The 26,144-nt window shown below is 47.1% G+C and overlaps 1 protein-coding gene across 1 annotated transcript in view; it reads right to left on the reverse strand.

Moving 5' to 3' along the window:
• LOC123483240 (protein FAM186A-like) overlaps window positions 1–26,144 on the reverse strand; it is a 108,023-nt gene that overhangs the window by 46,175 nt on the left and 35,704 nt on the right. Inside the window, exon 2 of the mRNA XM_045212767.1 lies at window positions 12,092–14,060. Coding sequence (XP_045068702.1) covers window positions 12,092–14,060 — 1,969 coding nt within the window. The remainder of the gene's footprint in view (window positions 1–12,091; window positions 14,061–26,144) is intronic.

A 26,144-nucleotide genomic window follows, 5' to 3' on the forward strand; every position in this document is an offset into this window, starting at 1 on the left:
CTCTACCCCTGCTCCTCTCCTCTCTACCGCTGCTCCCCTCTCCTCTCCTCTCTACCCCTGGTCCCCTCTCCTCTCCTCTCTACCCTTGCCCCCTCTCTCTCCCTCTCCCCCTCACACACAGTCATCAGCTGTAATTAGTGAGCAGGGCTCCATACAAAGGAGCATGCTGGGGGACGAGCCCCAGCCCGAAGCCCATCTGTGCTGCTCCGTCATCAGCCACCAGGAAGGAGGCACACTGCTTCTCACACGGTGGTGCCTCTCCTCTCCTCTCCTCTCCTCTCCTCTCCTCTAACTCCTCTCCTCTCCTCTCCTCTCCTCTCCTCTCCTCTCCTCTCCTCTCCTCTCCTCTCCTCTCCTCTCCTCTCCTCTCCTCTCCTCTCCTCTCCTCTCCTCTCCTCTCCTCTCCTCTCCTCTCCTCTCCTCTCCTCTAACTCCTCTGACACTGGGGGCAGCTCCAGAGCTATAGGCCCCCGCAGGGAGCCAGTCACACAGAAGCCGCCCACAAGATGATGCCCCCACCAGCCACGGTTATTCTGCCTGGCCCCCTCAAACTTCCCTCTCTCTCTTTCTCAATCCCACTCTCTCTCCCTCTCTCACACAATCTCCCCCCACCTGCGCTGAAAGGAAATCCATGGCAGCGGGGGGCGATTCATCTTGCTTTAATAAGGCCTGGGCATCAGTAAATATTAAGTACGCGGTGGACAGGAAGGATTGTCAGACAGCACTGTTATCAGGTATTGACCAAGTGGAAGAGTAGATGGATGGAACATGGCAGAAATCCATACGGACAAATGAAATTACACGGAAGCCTCAAAGAAACTTAAAAACAGACGACTAATGAAGCGTTGACTTAATACTGTTGATTTGTTATGCACGCATAATTCTGTCTGGATTTATAACGCCATTTCATACCCCCAACTCACTCTCAGTCGTATAATAGCGGTAGATGGTAGTTGGATAAGACCGCAGTTCAATAATATTACCTGACTAGAGATATTAGAGGCATTGTGGGCTTGTTCATATCATTACAGGGTTTTTCTATTATCTGGCACATTTCATTGACCTTCTTCTATTTCCTCTTCATTCAGTGGACAATCACCTACTGTACACATGTCAATGCTTTAAGGACAACTCTCATAATAAACTGTCACAATATATGTTATGACCCATTGATTCATTGTAACAGTTAATCCATACTTCTTGATTAAAGTCTTCCAAGGTCAAAGACACTGCTTTTGCAAATAGCTAGCAGTATATTCTGATGACCTAACCAGCAGGACCATGTGGCTTTATGGAGCAGTATGCACCACTAATACCACAGCATTTATTCTGACAATACATGTTTCCCAAAAGGCACCCTACTACCTATATATAACACTTCATTTGACCAGGGCCCATAGGGGGACTATGGTACCATTTGGGACATACGTATTGTCAGAATAAACACTGTGGTATTAGTGGTGCATACTGCTCCATAAAGCCACATAGTCCTGCTGGCTAGGTTGATTTATGCTCTGTGCAGTCTAGTTTGCTGGGATAACCAGAATTATGTTAAAGATGGTTTATTCTTGACATAACCTTTCTCTAGACAAACAGGCTGAGGATTTAGATGTCATTACAGTCCAGCCATTACAGCTGCGAGCCAAAGAGACGGGGAACCACCTTGTTATGTACCGAGCTCCAACTGTGCTACCTGGTCCGTTAAACAATCGCTTCCTCTTTGGGTTTTCCTATCCTCCTGTCAGTCTCTGTGTCTGACTGGATGTCTGATCAGGACACTGACTGACAGCATACACATCTGTCCCCCTTGGCAATCTACCTGCAAGTTCAAATGGAGGGGCAGACAGACAGACGAGGGGTGGAACCGCTGGGCGAAGAGAGAGGAAGGAAGTAAGGAAGCAGTGTTTAAATGGTGCCTTAAGGCAAGGCAACAGAGAAGACCAGTAGTTAAAGAGCAGCTGTAATCACCAGACAGACAGGTAGCCTTAATTCATTACTGTCCTGACCATGCAGATGACTCATGAGATTGATCATAATAGGAGTTTATAAATCATTTCAAGTTTGATTATTTGAAACCAATGAAATAGGTCCAGGATAATCTGTTTCTATGTTTCTTGTACTGTGTTCATTATTTCATATCTGAGACAGCAACCAGGGCAACCAACCTAGATACAGCCCTGGGTTAGATAGAGTTTACAGTGTACAATAGTTTTAGTTAGCAGAAACCAGTCACATTAATAGTAGGTCACAGTACTCACAAGTCCTTCCTTGTGTTTCCAGAGATGTGGACAGAGAAGGGTAGAAAGCAGTGATCCTGTTGAGCCTACAGGGATGGCATGGGGGACATTAGCTAGTAGCTACCCCTGTCTCTCTGCCTGGCAGTGCCACGCAGATGCCAGCTGTACAGTGATGGCCATGCTGTCCTGATGCCCCTCAGATGGCACTAACGGTGCCAGGGAGAGCCCACAGTACCTGGCAGAGGGCACACACACACATTAGCCCTGCACACCATTACCTTCCACTCAGACCAGGTGGGTTAATCCGGGGTTAATTCTATTGGGCCTCTCTAACAGGGAGATATGTTAACGGAATGACAGTCGTTTGGTGTGTGTGTGTGTATGTGTCTGTGTGACAGCCCTTTGGCTTAGTTCACTTCATCTACAAGAATATTATATTATACACACCCACAGCGTGTCTCTCTGTCTGTCTTGTCTGTCTGTCTGGAGAGAGAGAGCGAGAGAGCGAGTGAGAGAGAGAGAGAGAGAGAGAGAGAGAGAGAGAGAGAGAGAGAGAGAGAGAGAGAGAGAGAGAGAGAGGAGAAAACACTGTCTGTCTGTCTGTCTGTCTGGAGAGAGAGAGAGAGAGAGAGAGAGAGAGAGAGAGAGAGAGAGAGAGAGAGAGAGAGAGAGAGAGAGAGAGAGAGAGAGAGAGAGAGAGAGAGAGAGAGAGGGGAGAAAACACTCTGTCTGTCTGTCTGTCTGTCTGGGGAGCGATAGAGAGAGAGAGAGAGGAGAAAGCACTCTGTCTTCCTGTCTGAGAGAGAGAGAGAGAGAGAGAGAGAGAGAGAGAGAGAGAGAGAGAGAGAGAGAGAGAGAGAGAGAGAGAGAGGGGGGAGAAAACGCTGTCTGTCTGGAGAGAGAGAGAGAGAGAGAGAGAGAGAGAGAGAGAGAGAGAGAGAGAGAGAGAGAGCAAGAGAGAGAGAGAGGGGAGAAAACACTGTCTGTCTGTCTATCTGTCTGAGAGAGCGAGAGAGAGTGGGGAGAAAACACTCTGTCTGTCTGTCTGTCTGGAGAGAGAGAGAGAGAGAGAGAGAGAGAGAGAGAGAGAGAGGGGAGAAAACACTGTCTGTCTGTCTGTCTGGAGAGCGAGAGAGAGAGAGAGGGGAGAAAACACTCTGTCTGTCTGTCTGTCTGGAGAGAGAGAGAGAGAGAGAGAGAGAGAGAGAGAGAGAGAGGGAGAAAACACTGTCTGTCTGTCTGTCTGGAGAGCGAGAGAGAGAGAGAGGTGAGAAAACACTCTGTCTGTCTGTCTGTCTGGAGAGAGAGAGAGAGAGAGAGAGAGAGAGAGAGAGAGAGAGAGAGAGAGAGAGAGAGAGAGAGAGAGAGAGAGAGAGAGAGAGAGAGAGAGAGAGAGAGAGAGAGAGAGAGAGAGAGAGAGAGAGAGAGAGAGAGAGAGAGAGAGCGAGAGAGAGAGAGAGAGAGAGAGAGATAGGAGAAAGCACTCTATCTGTGTCTGGATAGAGAGAGCGAGAGAGAGGGGGGAGAAAACACTCTGTCTGTCTGTCTGGAGAGAGAGAGAGAGAGAGAGAGAGAGATAGGGGAGAAAACACTCTGTCTGTCTGTCTGTCTGGAGAGCGAGAGAGAGAGAGACGGGGGAGAAAACACTCTGTCTGTCTGTCTGTCTGGAGAGAGAGAGAGAGAGAGAGAGAGAGAGAGAGAGAGAGGGGAGAAAACGCTGTCTGTCTGGAGAGAGAGAGAGAGAGAGAGAGAGAGAGAGAGAGAGAGAGAGAGAGAGAGAGAGAGAGAGAGAGAGAGAGAGAGAGAGAGAGAGAGAGAGAGAGAGAGAGAGGAGAAAACACTCTGTCTGTGTCTGGATAGAGAGAGAGGGGAGAAAACACTGTCTGTCTGTCTGTCGGTCTATCTGTCTGTCTGTAGAGAGAGGACGGAGAACAGCCTTTCTCATCACCATACAGCTCGTATTGCTGAGTGGAATAAAGATGCATTTTTGTGGCTGACTATTTGATTGATTGAAAGTATTTAGATGGAAAACTGTACAATTACAAAATGAATATTACAGTATTTGGGAAGAGTGATTACACCCGTGGGGCACATGCTATCACTTCTGTGTCTATCTATCATTCTAGCACGGTTGATGATGAGGGGTTGGATTTATTTGAGTGAGGCGATGATCAACGCAAAAGCTATGAGAGAGACAGAGCTGAAGTAGCCTGGACTGCCTTGGTGGAGTGAATAGGCAGGGGTGTGTGTGTGTGTGTGTGTGTGTGTGTGTGTGTGTGTGTGTGTGTGTGTGTGTGTGTGTGTGTGTGTGTGATAGAGAGAATCATCAAAAACATCCTGATTTGAGGAATAAAGATATTTATTAAAAGCCTCTGGCTGTTTGGTGCCATGGATGATGTTTCCAATACAACATCGATGATCAGTTAAGCATCTGAAGTGCCAATTAATTGCTTGTAAATTTACCAGTCCGACATGTACAATAGGCCTATCTACAAACACACACAGTCAAACACAGCAGAGCATTTTCAATTTCCATGTAATTGCAGACTGTTAAAAGAGAGGTAACCAGATATAAAATGAATAAGATGTTTGAAGGTTCATTAAAACTGCACCAACCCCCCCAAAAAAAACATAACAATGTTAAAAATCCTTAAAGTGTTTTATGAAGGCTTATAATATGCTACCTTTTGATTAGTCCCTCACATGAGAAAATAAAAGGGTCCTTAGATAATAACTGTCAGAAACAGACAGGGCTCGACTCTGTCTGCCTCCATTCTCTCTGACAATCCCTCTACAAAGAGCCTTCACAACACTACACCACAGCAAACAAATGACACTTTATTCTCCATCAGTCCCCCCCCCAAAAAAAAATATCATGGAAATCTGAAAGTTCATTTACAAAGGACTAGCCGTCGCAATCACAGCCCTAATGTAGCAGTGAGGAGGAAAAACAGGGTAATTGGTTTGGTAAAGATCGCTTTCCATCGCACCATACAGCTCTACACAATAGGAAAGGTCGCCAATTAAGCAATCATGAATACCAAGTACCGTAGCTGATGAAAATAGGCCAGTGGTTTAAATAGATTTACAAGCAATTTATCTTTTCACAATGTTGGCAATCTGATGCAATTTGCTGCAATTTTGTCTGCTTTCAGTAGCACTCCGAGCTGACACTACACAGACCAAATGGCAAAGAGGACCAGCATAGAAAATGTAAAACTATCTTGGCCGCATCAAGGTATCAGAACGGTCGCTTCATCAGGAAAATTACAACAATTAGCATAAGTGCTCAAAAATCAACACTTTAAATGTCAGCGCCAAAAGGTTTCGGCCAGGGACGAGGCAAGGGTGAGCGGTTGTCCCCGACTATGGACTCGACGAGTCGCAGAGAAGAGCATGAAGCAATCACCAATGATGCCTTGCCAGTGATGGCCTCACAATTGCTGTGACATTCTCCCCGACCTGTCATTCTTGGTCACTTGGTAACTGGTTTTCCCCTCCACCAGCGTCTTGATTTGCTCCCAGGCAGAATCACAACAACCTTGTAGCAGCGTCTACTCCACAGACGTACCCCTGTCATTTTCTGTTCTTGTTCTCTCTAACATTTCCCCTTTCACTCTAAGAGGGAGACTCCATCATGTTGTGTACCTCTAAGGGGCCATTTTGTTAGGTGTTGCTGAGTCCCAGATACACAGTGCTACGGACACATCTGAGACAGGAATATAAAGCCCAATGAGTGACGTTAGACGTGCTACATCTGGGATTGTTAACGATGATAATTTCACTGCATACATGGGTATGGAATCTCTCACTGTTCCTTTAATTACTAAACACTGGATGCAGATGGACTAATCATGAGGGGACTTCCAAATGTGTTTGTTGTCTACAAAAGGAAACAGTCTGAACATCAGGAAGACAGGTAACAACCATTGATTTGATGGGGCCATGACATGGTATTTAAAGACAGTTGCCTTCTGTACCTGGAGATGCTCAAACAAATGATGGAGGATGACACCTGTCTACGGCTGAGCCTGAGTCTATTACCAACATAGTGCACTACTATGGTCCCTAGTTGAAAGTAGTGCACTATATAAGGAACAGGGTGCCATTTGGGATGAAACCATTACCATTCACTACCCAGGGGGAACTGTACCCCTCACATATCAACAATTATCATCCTCCATCTATGTTGAGCTCATTAGTAATGTGGTGGGCAAGAAGGGGGAGCAGGGGAGTGACGTGGGCAGGGCAGGGGAGTGAGATGTGGGCAGGGAAGGGGAGTGACATGTGGGCAGGGCAGGGGAGTGAGATGTGGGCAGGGCAGGGGAGTGACATGTGGGCCGGAGAAGAGACTGTGAGTCTGGGCTGAACTGAGTCTTAACAAGGAGAGATTCCACCTCATCCCATCCAACCACTCTTGGTAGATTAGCTTATTTTGGCTGCGGTCATGGCCCCTTACACAGAAACAGGGGATGAGCTGGCTGTGTGTGTGTGTGAGTGTGTCTGTGTGTGTGTGTTAGAGAGGAGGAGTGGGAGGTATATATTACCACCTCTAGAGCTCCACTGGCCCTGTGTGTGTAGATGAGTGGCTGGGGCCCTTGCTCGGCGGTGGGGAGGAGAGGAGAGGGGGGAGTCGGGCGTAAATTTTCCCAGAGTCAGGGGAAACCTGATTGATCTCTGAGTGTAAAATCAATAAGAAGACACTGTCATTTCTGTAAAGGATGAGCTGGAAAGGGAAAATAAATTGAGACTCCAGATCAGGCTGGGCCGTGGCCGTGCTGCACACACACACACACACACACACACACACACACACAAATAACACAGAAACACACATGCACACACAGCCCTCCCGAATGCAGGTCTAATTAATTCAGAGCATCAGTCTGTATTTTGATAATGTTGTCCACAGCTTCAAACTCACAGGTTCCTCCCCTCCCCTCTCCTCTCCCCTCCTCCCCTCCCCTCTCCTCTTCTCTCCTCCTCTCCCCTCCTCTCTCCTCCCCTCCTCTCCTCCTCTCCTCTCCTCTCCTCCCCCTTCCATTCCTCTCCTTTCCCCACCTCACCTCCCCCTTCCACTAATCTCTCCTCCCCTCCTCTTCTCTCCTCTCCTCCTCTCCTCTTCCCCTCCTCTCCTCTCCTCTTCTCTCCTCACCTAATCTCCTCTAATGCTCTCCCCTCCCCTCCCCTTCCACTCCTCTCCCACTTCTCCTCCCCCTCTCCACTCCCCTCTCTCAACTCCCCTCCTCTCCTCTCTTTCCCTCTCCTCCTCTCCTCCCCTCCTCTCCACTCCCCTCTCTCAACTCCCCTCCTCCCCTCTCTTTGCCTCTCCTCCTCACCCCTCCCCCTCTCCTCCCCCACCCCTCCTCTCATCTCCTCTCCTCCCCTCCTCTCAACTCCCCTCCTCTCCTCTCTTTGCCTCTCCCTCCTCTCCTCTCCCTCCTCTCCTCTCTCTCCCCTACCCTCCCTCCTCCCTCATCCCTCTCCCTCCTCTCCTCTCACCTCTCCCCTCCTCCCCTCTCCTCTCTCTCCTCCCCTCTCCCCTCCTCTCCACCTCTCTTCTCCTCTCCTCTCCTCTCCCCTCCCTTCCCTCTCCCCTCTCTCTCCTCCTCTCTTCTCCTCTCCTCCCTCTCCCTCCCTCTCCTCCCCTCTCCTCTCCCCCTCCTCCCCTCCCCTCCTCTCCCCTCTCCTCCTCTCCCCTCCCCTCTCCCCTCCCCCTCCTCTCTCCTCTCCTCTCCTCCCCTCCTCCTCCCTCCTCCTCCTCTCCTCTCCCCTCCTCCTCTCCTCTCCTCTCTCCTCTCCTCTCCTCTCCTCTCCTCTCCTCTCCTCTCCCCTCCTCTCCCCTCCTCTCCTCTCCTCTCCTCTCCTCTCCTCCTCTCTCCTCTCCTCTCCTCCTCCCTCTCCTCTCCTCTCTCCTCTCTCTCCCCCCTCCCTCTCCTCTCCTCCTCCCCTCCTCTCTCTCTCCTCCTCCTCTCCTCCTCCTCCTCTCCCTCCTCTCCTCTCCTCCTCCTCTCCTCTCCCTCTCCTCTCCCTCTCCTCTCCTCTCTCCTCCTCCTCTCTCCTCCTCTCTCCTCCTCTCCTCTCCCTCCTCCTCCTCTCCTCTCCTCTCCTCTCCTCCTCTCTCCTCCTCCTCTCCTCTCCTCTCCTCTCCTCCTCCTCTCCTCTCTCTCCCTCTCTCTCCTCTCCTCTCCTCTCCCTCTCTCTCCTCCTCCTCTCTCCTCCTCCTCCTCCTCTCCTCCTCTCCTCCTCTCTCCTCTCCCCTCCTCCCTCTCCTCCTCCTCCTCTCTCCTCTCCTCTCCTCCTCCTCTCCTCCTCCCTCCTCCCTCCTCTCCTCTCTCCTCTCCCTCCTCTCCTCTCTCCCTCCCTCTCTCCTCTTCCTCCTCCTCTCCTCCCTCTCTCCTCCTCTCTCCTCCTCCTCTCCTCTCCTCCTCTCTCCTCTTCTCCTCCTCTCTCCTCTTCTCCTCTCCTCACCATACCGTGGCAGAGTAGAACAGAGCAGAGTGTTCTAGCGACAGCAGGCTCTTTATTACTCTTTGTATATTTCATCATACCATCAACATCGCCACAATGAGGAATCACACACTTTCCCTTTCCCCCCTCAATCTTCTTCCCTCCAACCCCCCTCTATCCCCATCACCCACCCCCCTATAACCCCCTCACCAACCCCCCTCTATCCCCCTCACCCACCCCCTCTTACCCCCTCACCCACCCCTCCATCCTCCCCCTTCCCTCCCCCCTCCATGACTCCTGATTAATCAGTTTTATTCTTTTCAGAAATACATCACACACTAGGGTTGATTAAACCAGAAATGGAAAGCCATTGTCTTTCTTGCTTGTCCTTTATCAGAACTAATGTAGCGACTGGTGGTCGTTTGTCTTGAGTTGTTACAGGAAATAAAGACTGGTGCACTTTCTACTCTGCTGTGGGACGGGAGATATTGTCCCCAGATTAATTTACTGCTTCTCATCTCTTACCCGCTCCGTTTTCTGTCTGCTATGTCTCCTCTCATATCTGTCATGTTTAGATATGCTGTTTCCTCTTATTCCTGTCTGGTTAACCTTGATCTCCTCATCTATTACATTGTACTGGTTCCAGCACTGAGAATGACTGGATATAGTCCTTATGGCTTTATTCAATTGAGATCTACAGAAACCATTTAATAATCTCAACTTTCAGAGGGACCATTTTTCACTGTGTTCCCTCCTATGTTTCATTTGATCAGTGCTCATGATGGGCTCCTGTGTCACAGCTGTGTCGTCTTGTGTGTGTGTGTGTGTGTGTGGTGTGTGTCATACCCTTGTGTTGTCCGCATATAAGAACATATGTCAGAGGCTGTGTGTGTGTGAGAGTTTGTGTACCAGTATGTGTTTGTGTGTATGTGTGTGTGCGTGCATTAACACTGAGTGTACAAAACATTAAGAACACCTGCTCTTTCCATGACATAGACTGACCAGGTGAATCCAGGTGAAAGCTATGATCCCTTATTGATGTCACTTGTTAAATTTGAATCTATAACGTTATGTACATCAAACACAGTGACACAAGGATGTGAAATAATCCTGACCACACTTTAAAAGTGTTATAGCCTAACTGAATAGACATGTACAAAAATATCCCATCAAAACAATTACAGAAGATCACAGACATCTGTGTTTTGTAAAGCGACAGTCAGTAGTGGGGCCTTTTCATCTGTGTGGTTCTGGATCCGAGAGGTAATTTGTATGTGAAATACTCATTTAAATCCCATTCAATAAGCAGGTTATCAAATTAAATCAGGCCTCTGTCAGGCATGCCACTCAGGCCTTTGGGCCAGACATCATGTGTAAAATTGGCCAACAAGAGATTTACGGGGAGCGCTCTGCACGCCCCTGTCTCTTCTTTACTTCTTCCCCTTAGCTCCCCTCCGTCAGGGGGCCCCTGGCCCGGGGTCAGCTTTCCTGGAGGGCTGCCTGTATGGACTGCCGCAGGGAGACAGGGGCCACAACACCACCCCCAGCTGGGAGACTTATTACAGCCCCCCCCCGCCCAACCCACCACCACTACCACTACCACTACCACCACCACCACCCCTCTCCCTCTCCATCACCCTCTCCTCTCCCCTCCTCCCCTCCCCTGCCCCAGGCCCCATTCACAACATCATCACGCCATCACATATTCATGAAGCTGCCGGTTCGGGGGGTGGGTGGTTTGGCCGTGGGGTGGGGGGTAGTTGTCTTAGACCGTAGGGGGGTTTGCTGCTCCTGCAGGTGGCTGTCACATCCGTAATTGCCTAAAACTTCCCTCGGCAGCGTACAATTGCACACAGAGCCATGCCAGGCGAGAGAGCGAGAGCGAGAGAGAGAGAGAGAGTGAGAGAGAGAAAGAGAGAGTGAGAGAGAGAAAGAGAGACCCCCTCAAGAGCGTTCCCAAGAGCCAGAGGGGGACGCTCCTCTCCACTTAAACAGCCGCTTAAGAAAAGAGAGGAGGAGGAGGACAGGAGAGAGAGAGAGAAGGGGTGTCAAAGAAAAAACACGGAGGAAGCTCATCATTAACTGCGTTGGAACAACGACAGACAAGTGCGAGCTGCAAACTCACACACAGAAAAACAGGCCCAGATTATCGTAAACATCTCAGTTACCGGGGTGTTGGGGGGGTGTTGTGTAGCTTTCGCAACCCTGTGTGCTCCTGGAGGGCTCCCGCGGTCATAGGGAGGGAGGGAGGGAGGGAGGGAGGGAGGGAGGGAGGAGAAAAGAAGAACCAGTTTCCACCTGAATGGAGTTCCCATGGTTTACCATGCAGGAGGGTAAGCAGGTTTGAGCAATAAACTGGGGCATTGTCAGTCAATAATGCTCAGTCAGGTCCCTCCATTGGGATTCAAGGGTGTCTTTTTCCCTGCTCCCCGCGCTGCACTAATCACAGGCCTACTTTGTTTAATTGCAGCAAAAGGGGAGAAAATGTGTTCAAGAAGTCATCCTAATCCCTTCCCCCCTCTACTGCCTTCCTCCTCCTTCCTACACCCCCTCTAGCTTCTCTCGCTCTCTGTCTATATCTCTCCACAACTCCCCCTTTTCCTTTTTTAATGAATTGTGGAACTATGCGAAGACAACAAATAGCGTAGTGCTGATAAATAAGGGTTAGTTAGGGGGGAGGGGAGGGGAGGGGAGGAGAGGGGAGGGGAGGAGGAGAGAAGGACAGGAGGGGAGAAGGGGAGGAGAGGAGAAGGAGAGGAGGGGAGGAGGGGAGAAGGAGAGCAGGGGAGAAGGGGAGGAGGGGAGGAGAGGAAGGGGAGGCGTAGCCGTATAGGTAAGGGCCTGAGGCGTTGGCTGGTTGTGTATGGACTGGAGAGGAGAAGGGGTAAGGGCCTGAGGCGTTGGCTGGTTGTGTATGGACTGGAGAGGAGAAGGGGTAAGGGCCTGAGGCGTTGGCTGGTTGTGTATGGACTGGAGAGGAGAAGGGGTAAGGGCCTGAGGCGTTGGCTGGTTGTGTATGGACTGGAGAGGAGAAGGGGTAAGGGCCTGAGGCGTTGGCTGGTTGTGTATGGACTGGAGAGGAGAAGGGGTAAGGGGCCTGAGGCGTTGGCTGGTTGTGTATGGACTGGAGAGGAGAAGGGGTAAGGGCCTGAGGCGTTGGCTGGTTGTGTATGGACTGGAGAGAGAGAAGGGGTAAGGGCCTGAGGCGTTGGCTGGTTGTGTATGGACTGGAGAGGAGAAGGGGTGAAGGGCCTGAGGGCGTTGGCTGATTGTGTATGGACTGGAGAGGAGAAGGGGTGGGGCCTGAGGCGTTGGCTGTTGTGTATGGACTGAGAGGAGAAGGGGTAAGGGCCTGAGGCGTTGGCTGGTTGTGTATGGACTGGAGAGGAGAAGGGGTAAGGGGCCTGAGGCGTTGGCTGGTTGTGTATGGACTGGAGAGGAGAAGGGGGTAAGGGCCTGAGGCGTTGGCTGGTTGTGTATGGACTGGAGAGGAGAAGGGGTAAGGGCCTGAGGCGTTGGCTGGTTGTGTATGGACTGGAGAGGAGAAGGGGTAAGGGCCTGAGGCGTTGGCTGGTTGTGTATGGACTGGAGAGGAGAAGGGGGTAAGGGCCTGAGGCGTTGGCTGGTTGTGTATGGACTGGAGAGGAGAAGGGGTAAGGGGCCTGAGGCGTTGGCTGGTTGTGTATGGACTGGAGAGGAGAAGGGGTAAGGGCCTGAGGCGTTGGCTGGTTGTGTATGGACTGGAGAGGAGAAGGGGTAAGGGCCTGAGGCGTTGGCTGGTTGTGTATGGACTGGAGAGGAGAAGGGGTAAGGGCCTGAGGCGTTGGCTGGTTGTGTATGGACTGGAGAGGAGAAGGGTAAGGGCCTGAGGCGTTGGCTGGTTGTGTATGGACTGGAGAGGAGAAGGGGTAAGGGGCCTGAGGCGTTGGCTGGTTGTGTATGGACTGGAGAGGAGAAGGGGTAAGGGGCCTGAGGCGTTGGCTGGTTGTGTATGGACTGGAGAGGAGAAGGGGTAAGGGCCTGAGGCGTTGGCTGGTTGTGTATGGACTGGAGAGGAGAAGGGGTAAGGGCCTGAGGCGTTGGCTGGTTGTGTATGGACTGGAGAGGAGAAGGGGTAAGGGCCTGAGGCGTTGGCTGGTTGTGTTGGACTGGAGAGGAGAAGGGGTAAGGGCCTGAGGCGTTGGCTGGTTGTGTATGGACTGGAGAGGAGAAGGGGTAAGGGCCTGAGGCGTTGGCTGGTTGTGTATGGACTGGAGAGGAGAAGGGGTAAGGGCCTGAGGCGTTGGCTGGTTGTGTATGGACTGGAGAGGAGAAGGGGTAAGGGGCCTGAGGCGTTGGCTGGTTGTGTATGGACTGGAGAGGAGAAGGGGTAAGGGCCTGAGGCGTTGGCTGGTTGTGTATGGACTGGAGAGGAGAAGGGGTAAGGGCCTGAGGCGTTGGCTGGTTGTGTATGGACTGGAGAGGAGAAGGGGTAAGGGCCTGAGGCGTTGGCTGGTTGTGTATGGACTGGAGAGGAGAAGGGGTAAGGGCCTGAGGCGTTGGCTGGTTGTGTATGGACTGGAGAGGAGAAGGGGTAAGGGCCTGAGGCGTTGGCTGGTTGTGTATGGACTGGAGAGGAGAAGGGGTAAGGGCCTGAGGCGTTGGCTGGTTGTGTATGGACTGGAGAGGAGAAGGGGTAAGGGCCTGAGGCGTTGGCTGGTTGTGTATGGACTGGAGAGGAGAAGGGGTAAGGGCCTGAGGCGTTGGCTGGTTGTGTATGGACTGGAGAGGAGAAGGGGTAAGGCCTGAGGCGTTGGCTGGTTGTGTATGGACTGGAGAGGAGAAGGGGTAAGGGCCTGAGGCGTTGGCTGGTTGTGTATGGACTGGAGAGGAGAAGGGGTAAGGGCCTGAGGCGTTGGCTGGTTGTGTATGGACTGGAGAGGAGAAGGGGTAAGGGCCTGAGGCGTTGGCTGGTTGTGTATGGACTGGAGAGGGAGAAGGGGTAAGGGCCTGAGGCGTTGGCTGGTTGTGTATGGACTGGAGAGGAGAAGGGGTAAGGGCCTGAGGCGTTGGCTGGTTGTGTATGGACTGGAGAGGAGAAGGGGTAAGGGCCTGAGGCGTTGGCTGGTTGTGTATGGACTGGAGAGGAGAAGGGGTAAGGGCCTGAGGCGTTGGCTGGTTGTGTATGGACTGGAGAGGAGAAGGGGTAAGGGCCTGAGGCGTTGGCTGGTTGTGTATGGACTGGAGAGGAGAAGGGGTAAGGGCCTGAGGCGTTGGCTGGTTGTGTATGGACTGGAGAGGAGAAGGGGTAAGGGCCTGAGGCGTTGGCTGGTTGTGTATGGACTGGAGAGGAGAAGGGGTAAGGGCCTGAGGCGTTGGCTGGTTGTGTATGGACTGGAGAGGAGAAGGGGTAAGGGGCCTGAGGCGTTGGCTGGTTGTGTATGGACTGGAGAGGAGAAGGGGTAAGGGCCTGAGGCGTTGGCTGGTTGTGTATGGACTGGAGAGGAGAAGGGGTAAGGGCCTGAGGCGTTGGCTGGTTGTGTATGGACTGGAGAGGAGAAGGGGTAAGGGCCTGAGGCGTTGGCTGGTTGTGTATGGACTGGAGAGGAGAAATCGCTTCCGCTGCTAGCTGCTTTAGAGAGACGCAGCAAGAGAGAGGAGAGAGAGAGAGAGAGGAGAGAGAGAGGCAGAGAGAGAAGAGAGAGAGAGAGAGAGAGAGGGCCAGAGAGCAGGGCAGAGAGAGAGAGAGAGAGAGAGAGAGAGAGAGAGAGAGAGAGAGAGAGGCAGAGACAGAGACAGAGACAGAGAGAGAGAGAGAGAGAGAGAGGCAGAGGAGAGACAGAGAGAGAGAGAGAGAGAGAGAGAGAAGAGAGAGAGAGAGAGAGAGAGAGAGAGGAGAAGAGAGGGGAGAGAGAGAGAGGGGGAAGAGAGGGAGGAGGGGAGAGAGAGGGAGAGAGAGAGGCGGATCAATAGGACAATAAAATCCAGGGTGCAGTTAGCTGCTGGTAGCCCGCTGGGCATGCAGGCTCTAAATAATGACCCCAGTAGTGACGCGTCAAAGCTCCCATAATGGACACAAATTTGCTCCTTCTATTTTTCAAGCGGAGATTTAGAAACTTAAGATGCGGGGCATTGTACTTGATGACTCCGGGGTCACCAGGCGTACAGGGTGGGTAAGGGAGGGGATTTATCAATCAGGCCTCCTCCTCTCTCTCCTCTCCTCGTCTTTCTAAAAGCTGAATAAAAAGGACCCATGAAGAGACAAACCAGTCCCCTTTTAACCAAGACCCTTTCTTATTCATTAGATCGGATGGATTCTGGCTTCTTCTCCCTTCACCTCCTCTTCCAGGGGACCGGGGGGCACCGCATCTCAACCAGCCATACAAAACCAATCAGTGGAAAGAGACTATATTATCAAAAAAGAGCTCTGAACTAAAGTTTAAATGAACACTAAGAATGGACTGGCCTTCCTCCCTTCCACGTGTCTCAGATAGAGACTAATCACATGATCACAACCTGGTTTTTTATCAATAAAAATGGATGTTTCTGTTTTACGGATACATTTAACTTGTTTATATTCTTACAACTTGTTTAGGTTGTTAGAACTTGAGCTATAGGAATCAAGCTAACTCTTCGAAGAGTGAAGAGCGAGGGAATTTGAGGGGGTGTTTCAGAATGTTTTATCTTGTTTTAAAAAATGAGCTTTTCCTAATTACAGTAGTTTTGTTGTCAAAAGTGTTGTTTACGTACCCATGCTTTAGGCTGTCTTTAAAGTCATATTTGACTGTTACACAGCTATTTGACAAACAGAGGCTGAAATGACCACCTTATATTCAGTATAGTTGGGGTACCATTTGGGAGGTAGCCCAGGAAGCCAAAGAGGCCCTCATAGTATGAGAAGAAGTTGAGGAGGTTTAGGTGAGAAAATCCACCCTGAGTAAATTACTTCCAGAGTGACCTGGGGCAAGTCACTTAACCCCTGTGTTGAGTCCCGCCGCCCCAGTCTAAATAAGGGGATTGCTGCGCCCCGTCCCCATACACTCCTCCACTCCTCCAGGACCAAATCATTTTGCTCAGGGTGAAAAGGCTTGATCTCCCTCCACGCCCTGCACTAATACCCAACATCAACATTTAGTGGGATGGTAACGCACAGTTATCAACTTGTCCCTGGTGCTGAATCAGACAGGATAAGACAGATCAAAATGCCCCAACAAATATTATCTGTTGCAGTTCAACTGTTTTTTTTTGTCTTTGTTTGTTTGTTTAGGGGGTAGATCAGCTTTAATATTGCTTATATATACATATATACACATACATACATATAAATACATATATATATATATACACATATCACATATATACACACATATCCATTTTAAAAATGTATTTTCCTTTATTACCTTCCAACCCCACCACCCCTCCCCTAAACGCTTAGGCCTCTACTTCCAGCTTATACATACTATATACATTTTATGGACACAGTCAATTTTACAATAATTAAATTTAGTTTGTTTTTACTCCTGAACTTCCTCTACCCTCAACCTCTCCGATCATTTTCATGATGTCTATCCGGTTTGCTTCTATATGCCATTTCCCCCAAACTGTGTTCTTTTTCACAAAAGTTCTCAACCTATATACTTATTATGGACACAGTATGTTTAACATTAGTTATTTTGTTGTTATTAGTTTTATTAGTTTTACTAGTCCCAACCTTCATCTCCATTCAACCCCTCTCATCTATCTCTTAACACCATCCATATTGGATTTCTACTTGCCATCTATCTCTCAACTGTACTGTGATGTTTCACAAAAGTTCTGAACCCTTCTATTCTCATTGTTTCTACAGATTGTAAATTAAAAATAAACATTTTTGCTAAAAGTTTTATTATATTATTGACTATGACTTTTCAGATCACCCAGTAGTGCTATCTGCAGGGTTAGCTCCAGGTAAATATTGCAATCCTATAATAATTTACATTTGAAAAATTCTAAGTTTTGAATCCGGCGTCGTTTTGCGTATCAGTTCATAAACCATTTGCCATGGAATAGGTACGTCAAAAATCTCTTCCCAACTATTTTGCAATCTATATGGGACAGCTGTCAATCCTTTGGTCCTTAAATTAAACTGGTATACTTTTTTATGTATCACAATTTTCTTTAACCAATTATGGTCTTTAATGCAGGGCCGACAGACAAGTTCCTTACTTTTTCCCCCTTCCACTTTCCTCTTCCATTTCTGCGGTAATGCTGCAATTATTTGGTTGTAATTTTGGGTAGAGCAGACATTTCCATATGTTTATTTTAGCTGCATGTGCAACATAACTCCACCAGTTCTACCTATGATATCATTTACGAAGATTATACCTTTTTATTTTATTTTCCAAAAAATAATGGTTTTTTATCAATTACTATATTTGAGTTTAACCACAATATTTATTGCATTATTTGTTCTGTCGTTTCTGGAGGATTAAATTGAAATTGCAACCAACATTCTATGGCTTGTTTTAGAAATAGTGATATTTGGGAGATGATTTCCTTTTCAGATAACTGAAAGTGAGAGGTTGTAATCTGAATAAAGGGAAAAAGGCCATTCTTGAACATGGGGTGAGACAATCTTACTAATTTGGTAGAGAACCAGTTCGGATTTAAGTATAACATTTGTATGACCGAAGCTTTTAGTGATAGGTCTAACGCTTTAATATTTAATAATTTCTGTCCTGCCAATTCATATGCATTATATAAATAGGCCCGTTTAATTTTGTTTGGCTTGCCGTTCCAAATAAAATGGAATATTGTTTTCTCATATAATTTAAAAGACTGTTCGCTAGGCAAGCAAATAGGTAAACTGGGATAATACTAAAGAGTTAATCAGGGTGATTTTTCAACAAATAGACAGGTATTTACCTTTCCATGGTAACAAGATCTTATCTATTTTGCTAACTTTCTATTAAAATGTATTGGAGTGAGATCATGTATTTCTTTTGGGATATGTATTCCGAGTATATCCACATCAACATCAGACCATTTTATTGGTAAACTACACGGTAATGTAAAAATTGTATTTTTTAGTAATCCAATACGTAATATAGTACATTTATCATAATTTGGTTGTAATCCAGAGAGGTTGGACAATGTATCTAGATCCTCTATGAGGCTGTGGAGGGATTAAAGTTGTGGATTTAAAAGAAAACATGAATCATCAGCGTACAATGACACCTTTGTTTTTAAGCCCTGGATTTATAATCCCTTGGTATTAGTGTTGGATCTGATTTTAATAGCTAACATTTCGATGGCCATAATAAATAGATATGCTGATAGTGGACAACCCTGTTTTACTCCTCTTGACAGTTTAAAACTTTCTGAGAAATAGCCATTATTTACTAGGGTTACTATACAGTGAGGGAAACAAGTATTTGATCCCCTGCTGATTTTCTATGTTTGCCCACTGACAAAGAAATGATCAGTCTATAATTTTAATGGTAGGTTTATTTGAACAGTGAGAGACAGAATAACAACAACAAAATCCAGAAAAACGCATGTCAAAAATGTTAGCAATTGATTTGCATTTTAATGAGGGAAATAAGTATTTGACCCCTCTGCAAAACATGACTTAGTACTTGGTGACAAAACCCTTGTTGGCAATCACAGAGGTCAGACGTTTCTTGTAGTTGGCCACCAGGTTTGCACACATCTCAGGAGGGATTTTGTCCCACTCTTCTTTGCAGAGCTTCTCCAAGTCATTAAGGTTTCGAGGCTGACGTTTGGCAACTCGAACCTTCAGCTCCCTCCACAGATTTTCTATGGGATTAAGGTCTGGAGACTGGCTAGGCCACTCCAGGACCTTGATGTGCTTCTTCTTGAGACACTCCTTTGTTGCCTTGGCCGTGTGTTTTGGGTCATTGTCATGCTGGAACACCCATCCACGACCCATTTTCAATGCCCTGGCTGAGGGAAGGAGGTTCTCACCCAAGATTTGACGGTACATGGCCCCGTCCATCGTCCCTTTGATGCAGTGAAGTTGTCCTGTCCCCTTAGCAGAAAACCCCCCCCAAAGCATAATGTTTCCACCTCCATGTTTGACGGTGGGGATGGTGTTCTTGGGGTCATAGGCAGCATTCCTCCTCCTCCAAACACGGCGAGTTGAGTTGATGCCAAAGAGCTCCATTTTGGTCTCATCTGACCACAACACTTTCACCCAGTTCTCCTCTGAATCATTCATATGTTCATTGGCAAACTTCAGACGGGCATGTATATGTGCTTTCTTGAGCAGGGGGACCTTGCGGGCGCTGCAGGATTTCAGTCCTTCACGGCGTAGTGTGTTACCAATTGTTTTCTTGGTGACTATGGTCCCAGCTGCCTTGAGATCATTGACAAGATCCTCCCGTGTAGTTCTGGCCTGATTCCTCACCGTTCTCATGATCATTGCAACTCCACGAAGTGAGATCTTGCATGGAGCCCCAGGTAGAGGGAGATTGACAGTTATTTTGTGTTTCTTCCATTTGCTAATAATCGCACCAACTGTTGTCACCTTCTCACCAAGCTGCTTGGCGATGGTCTTGTAGCCCATTCCAGCCTTGTTTAGGTCTACAATCTTGTCCTTGACATTATTGGAGAGCTCTTTGGTCTTGGCCATGGTGGAGAGTTTGGAATCTGATTGATTGATTGCTTCTGTGGACAGGTGTCTTTTATACAGGTAACAAGCTGAGATTAGGACCACTCCCTTTAAGAGTGTGCTCCTAACCTCAGCTCGTTACCTGTATAAAAGACACCTGGGAGCCAGAAATCTTTCTGATTGAGAGGGGGTCAAATACTTATTTCCCTCATTAAAATGCAAATCAATTTATAACATTTTTGATATGCGTTTTTTCTGGATTTTGTAGTTGTTATTCTGTCTCTCACTGTTCAAATAAACCTACCATTAAAATTATAGACTGATCATTTATTTGTCAGTGGGCAAACGTACAAAATCAGCAGGGGATCAAATACTTTTTCCCTCACTGTACATGATTTTAACCCATTTTATAAGAGATTCTCCAAAATTGAAATGCTCCAGGCATTTATATATAAACTCCAGTCGTACTTTATCAAAAGCTTTTTCAAGTACTGTTCTATTGTTTCCAGTACTTGCCTTATATTATCTCCAATGGATCGTCCATGTAAAAACTTAAAGTCTTTATTGTATCCAGAAGTTCCTCCTCTGTAATTTCACCTTCACATTATTCTTTCTGTATGGCTGTTCATTTTACATTATCAATAGAAAAAACATCCATACAATTAGTTTCAGTTAGAGGAGATGGAGGCGACTGAAACTAAAACATATGCTTAAAGTACTTTGCTTCCTCCTTCAAAATATAATTTGGTGAATCATGGGTGACTCTGTCATTTGTAACCAGTTTCAGCAAATTATTTTTGGTAGCATTTCTATGTTGAAGATTAAAAAAGAATTTGGTGCATTTTCCCCATATTCCATCCAATTTGCTTTATTTTTATAATATATTACACTTGATCTTTCTTGAATAAGTTCCTCCATGTCTTTTAGTTTTTTTTCTCTAATTTATTCTGAGCCTCTATGTTACATTTTCTGTTGCTATCTATCTGTTCTGTTAGACCTTCTATTTCCTTTGTTAGTATGGACTTTCTTGACCTAAATTGCTTTTGTTTTCGAGATGAGTACTGAATTGCATGGCCTCTAAAGGCACATTTAAAAGTGTCCCATACAATAAGGGGATTTGCTGTAGTTCAACTGTTGGTGTAGGTCTACCATACAGTAGGTTAGATAACACCCGCAGGGCTGGAATAAGGGAAAACATCCCGTAGGGAACTCCACTGTTAAATACCAGGAATTCAGCAAATAAACAATTTCTACATATGAAAAGTTTCACTTATGGAACTTAGTTCCCACACATTCCTCCCCACTTCCAGCCCTGAGTACCTATATACACATACACGATCTAGATCATGACAAGGGCTTGTGGTAGATACCCTATGCACATTCAAAAGCTATTTCAAAATAAACTGATGATGGAGTCTTATTATGCAGGAGACACATTTGGGTTGAATGCATTCAGTTGTGCAGCTGACTAGGTATCCCCCTTTCCTTTCCCTATTTGATCACTGGAGACTAACACTAGCACACCACATCGAAACCTCCCGAGTGGCGCAGTGGTCTAAGGCACTGCATCGCAGTGCTAGCTGTGCCACTAGAGATCCTGGTTCGAATCCAGGCTCTGTCGTAGCCGGCCGCGACCGGGAGACCCATGGGGCGGCGCACAATTGGCCCAGCGTCGTCCAGGGTAGGGGAGGGAATGGCCGGCAGGGATGTAGCTCAGTTGGTAGAGCATGGCGTTTGCAACGCCAGGGTTGTGGGTTCGATTCCCACGGGGGGCCAGTATGAAAAATAAAAAATTAATAATGTATGCACTCACTAACTGTAAGTCGCTCTGGATAAGAGCGTCTGCTAAATGACTAAAATGTAAATGTAAAAATGAAACACACACTTAAAAAATATGTTTATATATTTTTTAAGAAATCTCCTAAACAGAAGATGAATTAAGTGCAATTGCTATTCATGGATTTATTTTCTGTTAGTAATGTCTGAGAGATTCATATTGTCCCAATGCTGGATGTCCCTCCCTCCCTCTGTCCCCTGACTTATATGAAGCAACAATCCCACTGGAGACAGTAGCAAGGCAATGAGCAGGGGGCCACCGTGGGCCCTGGCCTGTGAATGTAGCATTATCCCCCCCAAAAAAATCTCTTTCTCAGTGCTCTGAAAGACTGTTTAAATGGGTTGGTGTATTATTGCCCAAGGAAGGGGCTAGCTAAAGGCTTCTGTCAGCATTTGGAGGGAGAGGTAGAATCGGGGAATGGCTCTTGCCTCTTTGCCGGACAGCTGTTGGGGACTTTCCCCACTTTTCATATGTATATATATGTTAATGACAGGCAATGGACTGGAGATGAAGAGGCCTGAGTCCAGGACCCTCTCTTCAGCAGCACTTCTAAAGGCTCCACAATAGGAGCAGTAAAAGAGGCCGCAATGGTGACGCTCCACTTTTGTGCCCTGAATTAGTTCTGCAAGCAATGAAAGTGATCTTTTAGGGGCGACAGGGAAAGTCTGCCGATGGCTGGACCGCCTCATTAGCACAAAGGTCTGTGGGGACAGATAATTGACTGACGCAGATCCCCCCTTCTGTCACAACACCACACATGGAGCAGACTAGCAGGACACACCCACACACACACACACACACACACACACACACACACACACACACACACACACACACACACACACACACACACACACACACACACACACACACACACTATACTTTTTCTTTAAATAAAACTCATCTTAGAACTTTTCATTAAAGGTTTCCTCCCTTTTTCTCTAGGTGTTGTCATGTTTGGTGTTTTCTTCCTCTATGGTAATGCTGTGTGAGCCGTAGCCTATCTATGAGCTGCTCACAGCTAAGGATCACTACTTCCTGTTGATGTTGACACTGTCGATATCTGATCTGTTGGGGTTTAAGTTGAGGAGAGGACAAGATGGGAGAGGGGAGGTGTTTTGGTTTTTATTGTCGATTTAATAATGACTACAAATTACCTATGCAAACATGATGCAACATGTGAGCATATCCATGAATACATTATTACCGTAATAGTACAGTATTAATAGTTACATTGGGATGATATTGGCATTCTGATGTTAGTTTGTGGCCGTAGAAAGAAATTCTTGTGAAATATCATGCAGTCGCTCCTCTAGCAAGCCTTTGAGAAAACTATCAAATACACAAATTATCAAAGTATTATTCAACAGGTATAACATTGCAACTTTACTGTTTCAACTTCATACTGTCTAAGCAAGAAGTATTTTTTCTAATGTGAAGCTTAAATTTTAAATTTCTTTCTCTCTCTCTTTCTTTCTCTATCTTTCTCTCTTTCTTTCTTTCTCTCTTTCTCTTTCTTTCTCTCTCTCTCTCTCTCTCTCTCTTTCTTTCTCTCTTTCTTTCTTTCTCTCTTTCTTTCTTTCTCTTTCTCTCTTTCTCTCTCTCTTTCTTTCTTTCTTTCTCTCTTTCTTTCTTTCTCTCTCTCTTTCTCTCTTTCTTTCTTTCTTTCTTTCTTTCTTTCTTTCTTTCTTTCTTTCTTTCTTTCTTTCTTTCTTTCTTTCTTTCTTTCTTTCTCTCTTTCTCTTTTTCTTTCTCTCTCTTTCTTTCTTTCTTTCTTTCTTTCTTTCTTTCTTTCTTTCTTTCTTTCTTTCTTTCTTTCTTTCTTTCTTTCTCTCTTTCTTTCTTTCTTTCTTTCTTTCTTTCTTTCTTTCTTTCTTTCTTTCTTTCTTTCTTTCTTTCTTTCTTTCTTTCTTTCTCTCTCTATTTCTTTCTCTCTTTCTTTCTTTCTTTCTCTCTTTCTCTCTCTCTTTCTCTCTCTCTTTTGTTTCTGTCATTTTGTTGTTCCTTTCTTTTAGAAATGAAGATTGTGTTGTCACACATGCTCAGCACACCAGAAGCTTCCTAATGGCTGGCTCATTGTTAAATTGACTGGAAAATGCTGTTTTAATTTTCATGTTAATCGAAAGGGACTAATTTCTAATATATTCTGAGAGCAAAGTACCAACATAAAATTGCTTTTTCCCCCCAAATAATCAGATTTTCGGGAAGTGAGAATTTTTGGGGGAAGATGTCTGTGATAAAATAAACAAACCAGGGATATCACTGAAGCACATCACATTGACCAATTTTTGCATGATTTTAAAAGTTATATTTCGACAAAGTATATTTACAGATATATATATATATTTTTTAACTCACATGTTACAACAAAATATAAGATGGTGTCGGTGTGGTGGGTTGCGGAGTTGCCCTCTGAAAACAATCACCATCCATTTTATGAGCAAAATAATTTTGTCAAGCAGCTAAACAGGGGTGGGTATTCTTCAAGGTCCCCTCCTTCACGGACTCTACTATAGAAATTAGCCCTCCGTTTCTCGGCTCTCACACATGGATACACACGCTTGCATGGACACAAGAAAAATTTCTTTTCTTCTGTCAGCATTCCTGGCCAACAATGGCTAGATTAGTGGCTGTGAGGGCCCCCTCGGGGCCCGGTATTGTGGGGCAGAATACCCTGGGCAGTAACAGCTGGTAGAGGTTAATGGCCACTGAACCTCTCAGCCGGGGCCCTTTCTCTATTGTGAGTTCTGCTCATGGGAAGGAAGGAGGCCGCTGACAGTTTCTGGGGTGTAAGGGACCCTCGGAACAGCACCCGGGTCTCTCCCAAATGGGGAGCGGGGCACAGAGGGTGGGTGGGGGGTAAAGGAGAGGAGGTGGGAGGGACAGGGGTGGTAAGGGGGAGGGTGGTAGTGAGTTGGAGGCAGTGTGGTGTAGTGTGGTGCTGAGGGTTAGTTGATAGGGTAAGGTTGGAGGGTGGCAATAGGGAAGTTTCTGTGGACCCTCCTTCTCAAAGCTGCTGGTGAGATAGACAGGGGACCAGAGCAGACCAAACCTGCTGCTCAGACAGACAGGGGACCAGAGCAGACCAAACCTGCTGCTCAGACAGACAGGGGACCAGAGCAGACCAAACCTGCTGCTCAGACAGACAGGGGACCAGAGCAGACCAAACCTGCTGCTCAGACAGACAGGGGACCAGAGCAGACCAAACCTGCTGCTCAGACAGACAGGGGACCAGAGCAGACCAAACCTGCTGCTCAGACAGACAGGGGACCAGAGCAGACCAAACCTGCTGCTCAGACAGACAGGGGACCAGAGCAGACCAAACCTGCTGCTCAGACAGACAGGGGACCAGAGCAGACCAAACCTGCTGCTCAGACAGACAGGGGACCAGAGCAGACCGGCGTAAGGAGAATTAGCATCAGTGTATATTCATCACAAAACAATGAGGGCTGGGCGAGGGGAGGGACCACACTGTACTGTACGACATGGCTGAACACAGAGGACTGTAGGGAATTATGGCTCTGTCATTTATACAAGCAATGAGATTAGCTAGGGTGGAGACAATGACTACTTTTAGAATAGCACGTTTATACGATACATTTACTGGCAATGTGGAAATGATCAATTGCTAATGTGATATAAATTGTGAATAAAATCATTGTAAATAAAATGTTGATTGTCAAACAAACCTGTTTGCAAATAATATATTTATGATCAATTTGTAGACAATATCTTTATGAGCAATATGATTAAATGAAGTGTAATTATTTTTTATGACATAGTCCTAGCAGTGTTTTTTGCGGCGAGTGGATAAAAGATTAAAAGGTTCAGTCTTCTTCACTGTTTCTAGCTTACGTCTTTAAAGTCAGAAGAAAAGGTTGCCATGTCTCTCACCCCTCTCTGAATCAAACAGGAACAATTATAAATACATATTCTGACTGATGAAAGGTGAACCACCTTTTTTGAAGTAAACAACAAAATCCAAACTCAGTAATCAGCTCGGGCAGCAATCTGTATGTAAATCACACCGACCATTATGGAGATGGAGAATTATCCTTAAAAAAGTATTGTCAACTCAAAGAAGGAAGCTCCCCTTTTCAGCACCAAATGATGGCTCGGCTTCCTCGCCTGGAATACCTCGCCGTCTTAATGACCCTCTGTGTGTGTAGTTGTAGTGATGTGCTGGGGGGCCAGGTCTGATCGGGGGGCTGGGGTCATTTTAATGATGCTCCTCTCCTGTAAAGGCCTCAGGCCTCATTAGTATTCAAAGCTGACAGGAATAAGTAGTCCTCAGATGGTGCTTCTTGGCTCACTTGTGTTTCAACCACAAGGAAGGAAGGCTTTCCTCTATTTCTCCTTTATGTGTGTGTGTGTGGCCTCGGCTCGACTCAGGCAGGCAGGCATCACAGGGCCTAGGCTTTGCTACCCAGGGGAGCTTCTCTCTCTCTCTCTCTCTGTCTGTCATGACAAGCAGCATCTCAGAATTAATCCCACGTGCAACCACCCCCTGATCCACTCAGCAAACCCCCCCACCCCCCCACACACACACTGCCGTGCGTCCGTCCGTCCGGCCACGCTCATTAGAATAGGGATGATTACGATAGCGCTCCGGTGTAACGTTTAATCGAGTCTGATAACTGATTCGCCCTGTTACAAATCCTGTCATGCAAATGGGGTAATTTATGTTCTTAGATATGGAGAGATGGGACTGTGAAATGAAAGATTCTCCCAGGGATGAGGCGCTGGGGACATCTGCGCTCTGCTCCCCACGCTGTCATTATAAAGATGGTGGAACAAGCTAGCTACCGCCACGTCTTTTCACTACCTCTCTCTCTCCATCCACAGTCGGTGTATCCATGGCGTTGGACCAGGGACGATTAAATTAACATAGCGTTTTTCTCCCTGAACCACCACGGCCCCTAGGAATCAGGAGAGCAGCTCGTCTCTGAGTAAATGTCTGCGTCCCAAATGACACCCTATTCCTTATATAGTGCACTACTTTTGACCAGGGCCCATGGGGAATAGGGTT

Source organism: Coregonus clupeaformis, unplaced genomic scaffold, assembly GCF_020615455.1.
Source record: "Coregonus clupeaformis isolate EN_2021a unplaced genomic scaffold, ASM2061545v1 scaf0049, whole genome shotgun sequence".
In the NCBI taxonomy this organism is placed as follows: domain Eukaryota; kingdom Metazoa; phylum Chordata; class Actinopteri; order Salmoniformes; family Salmonidae; genus Coregonus; species Coregonus clupeaformis.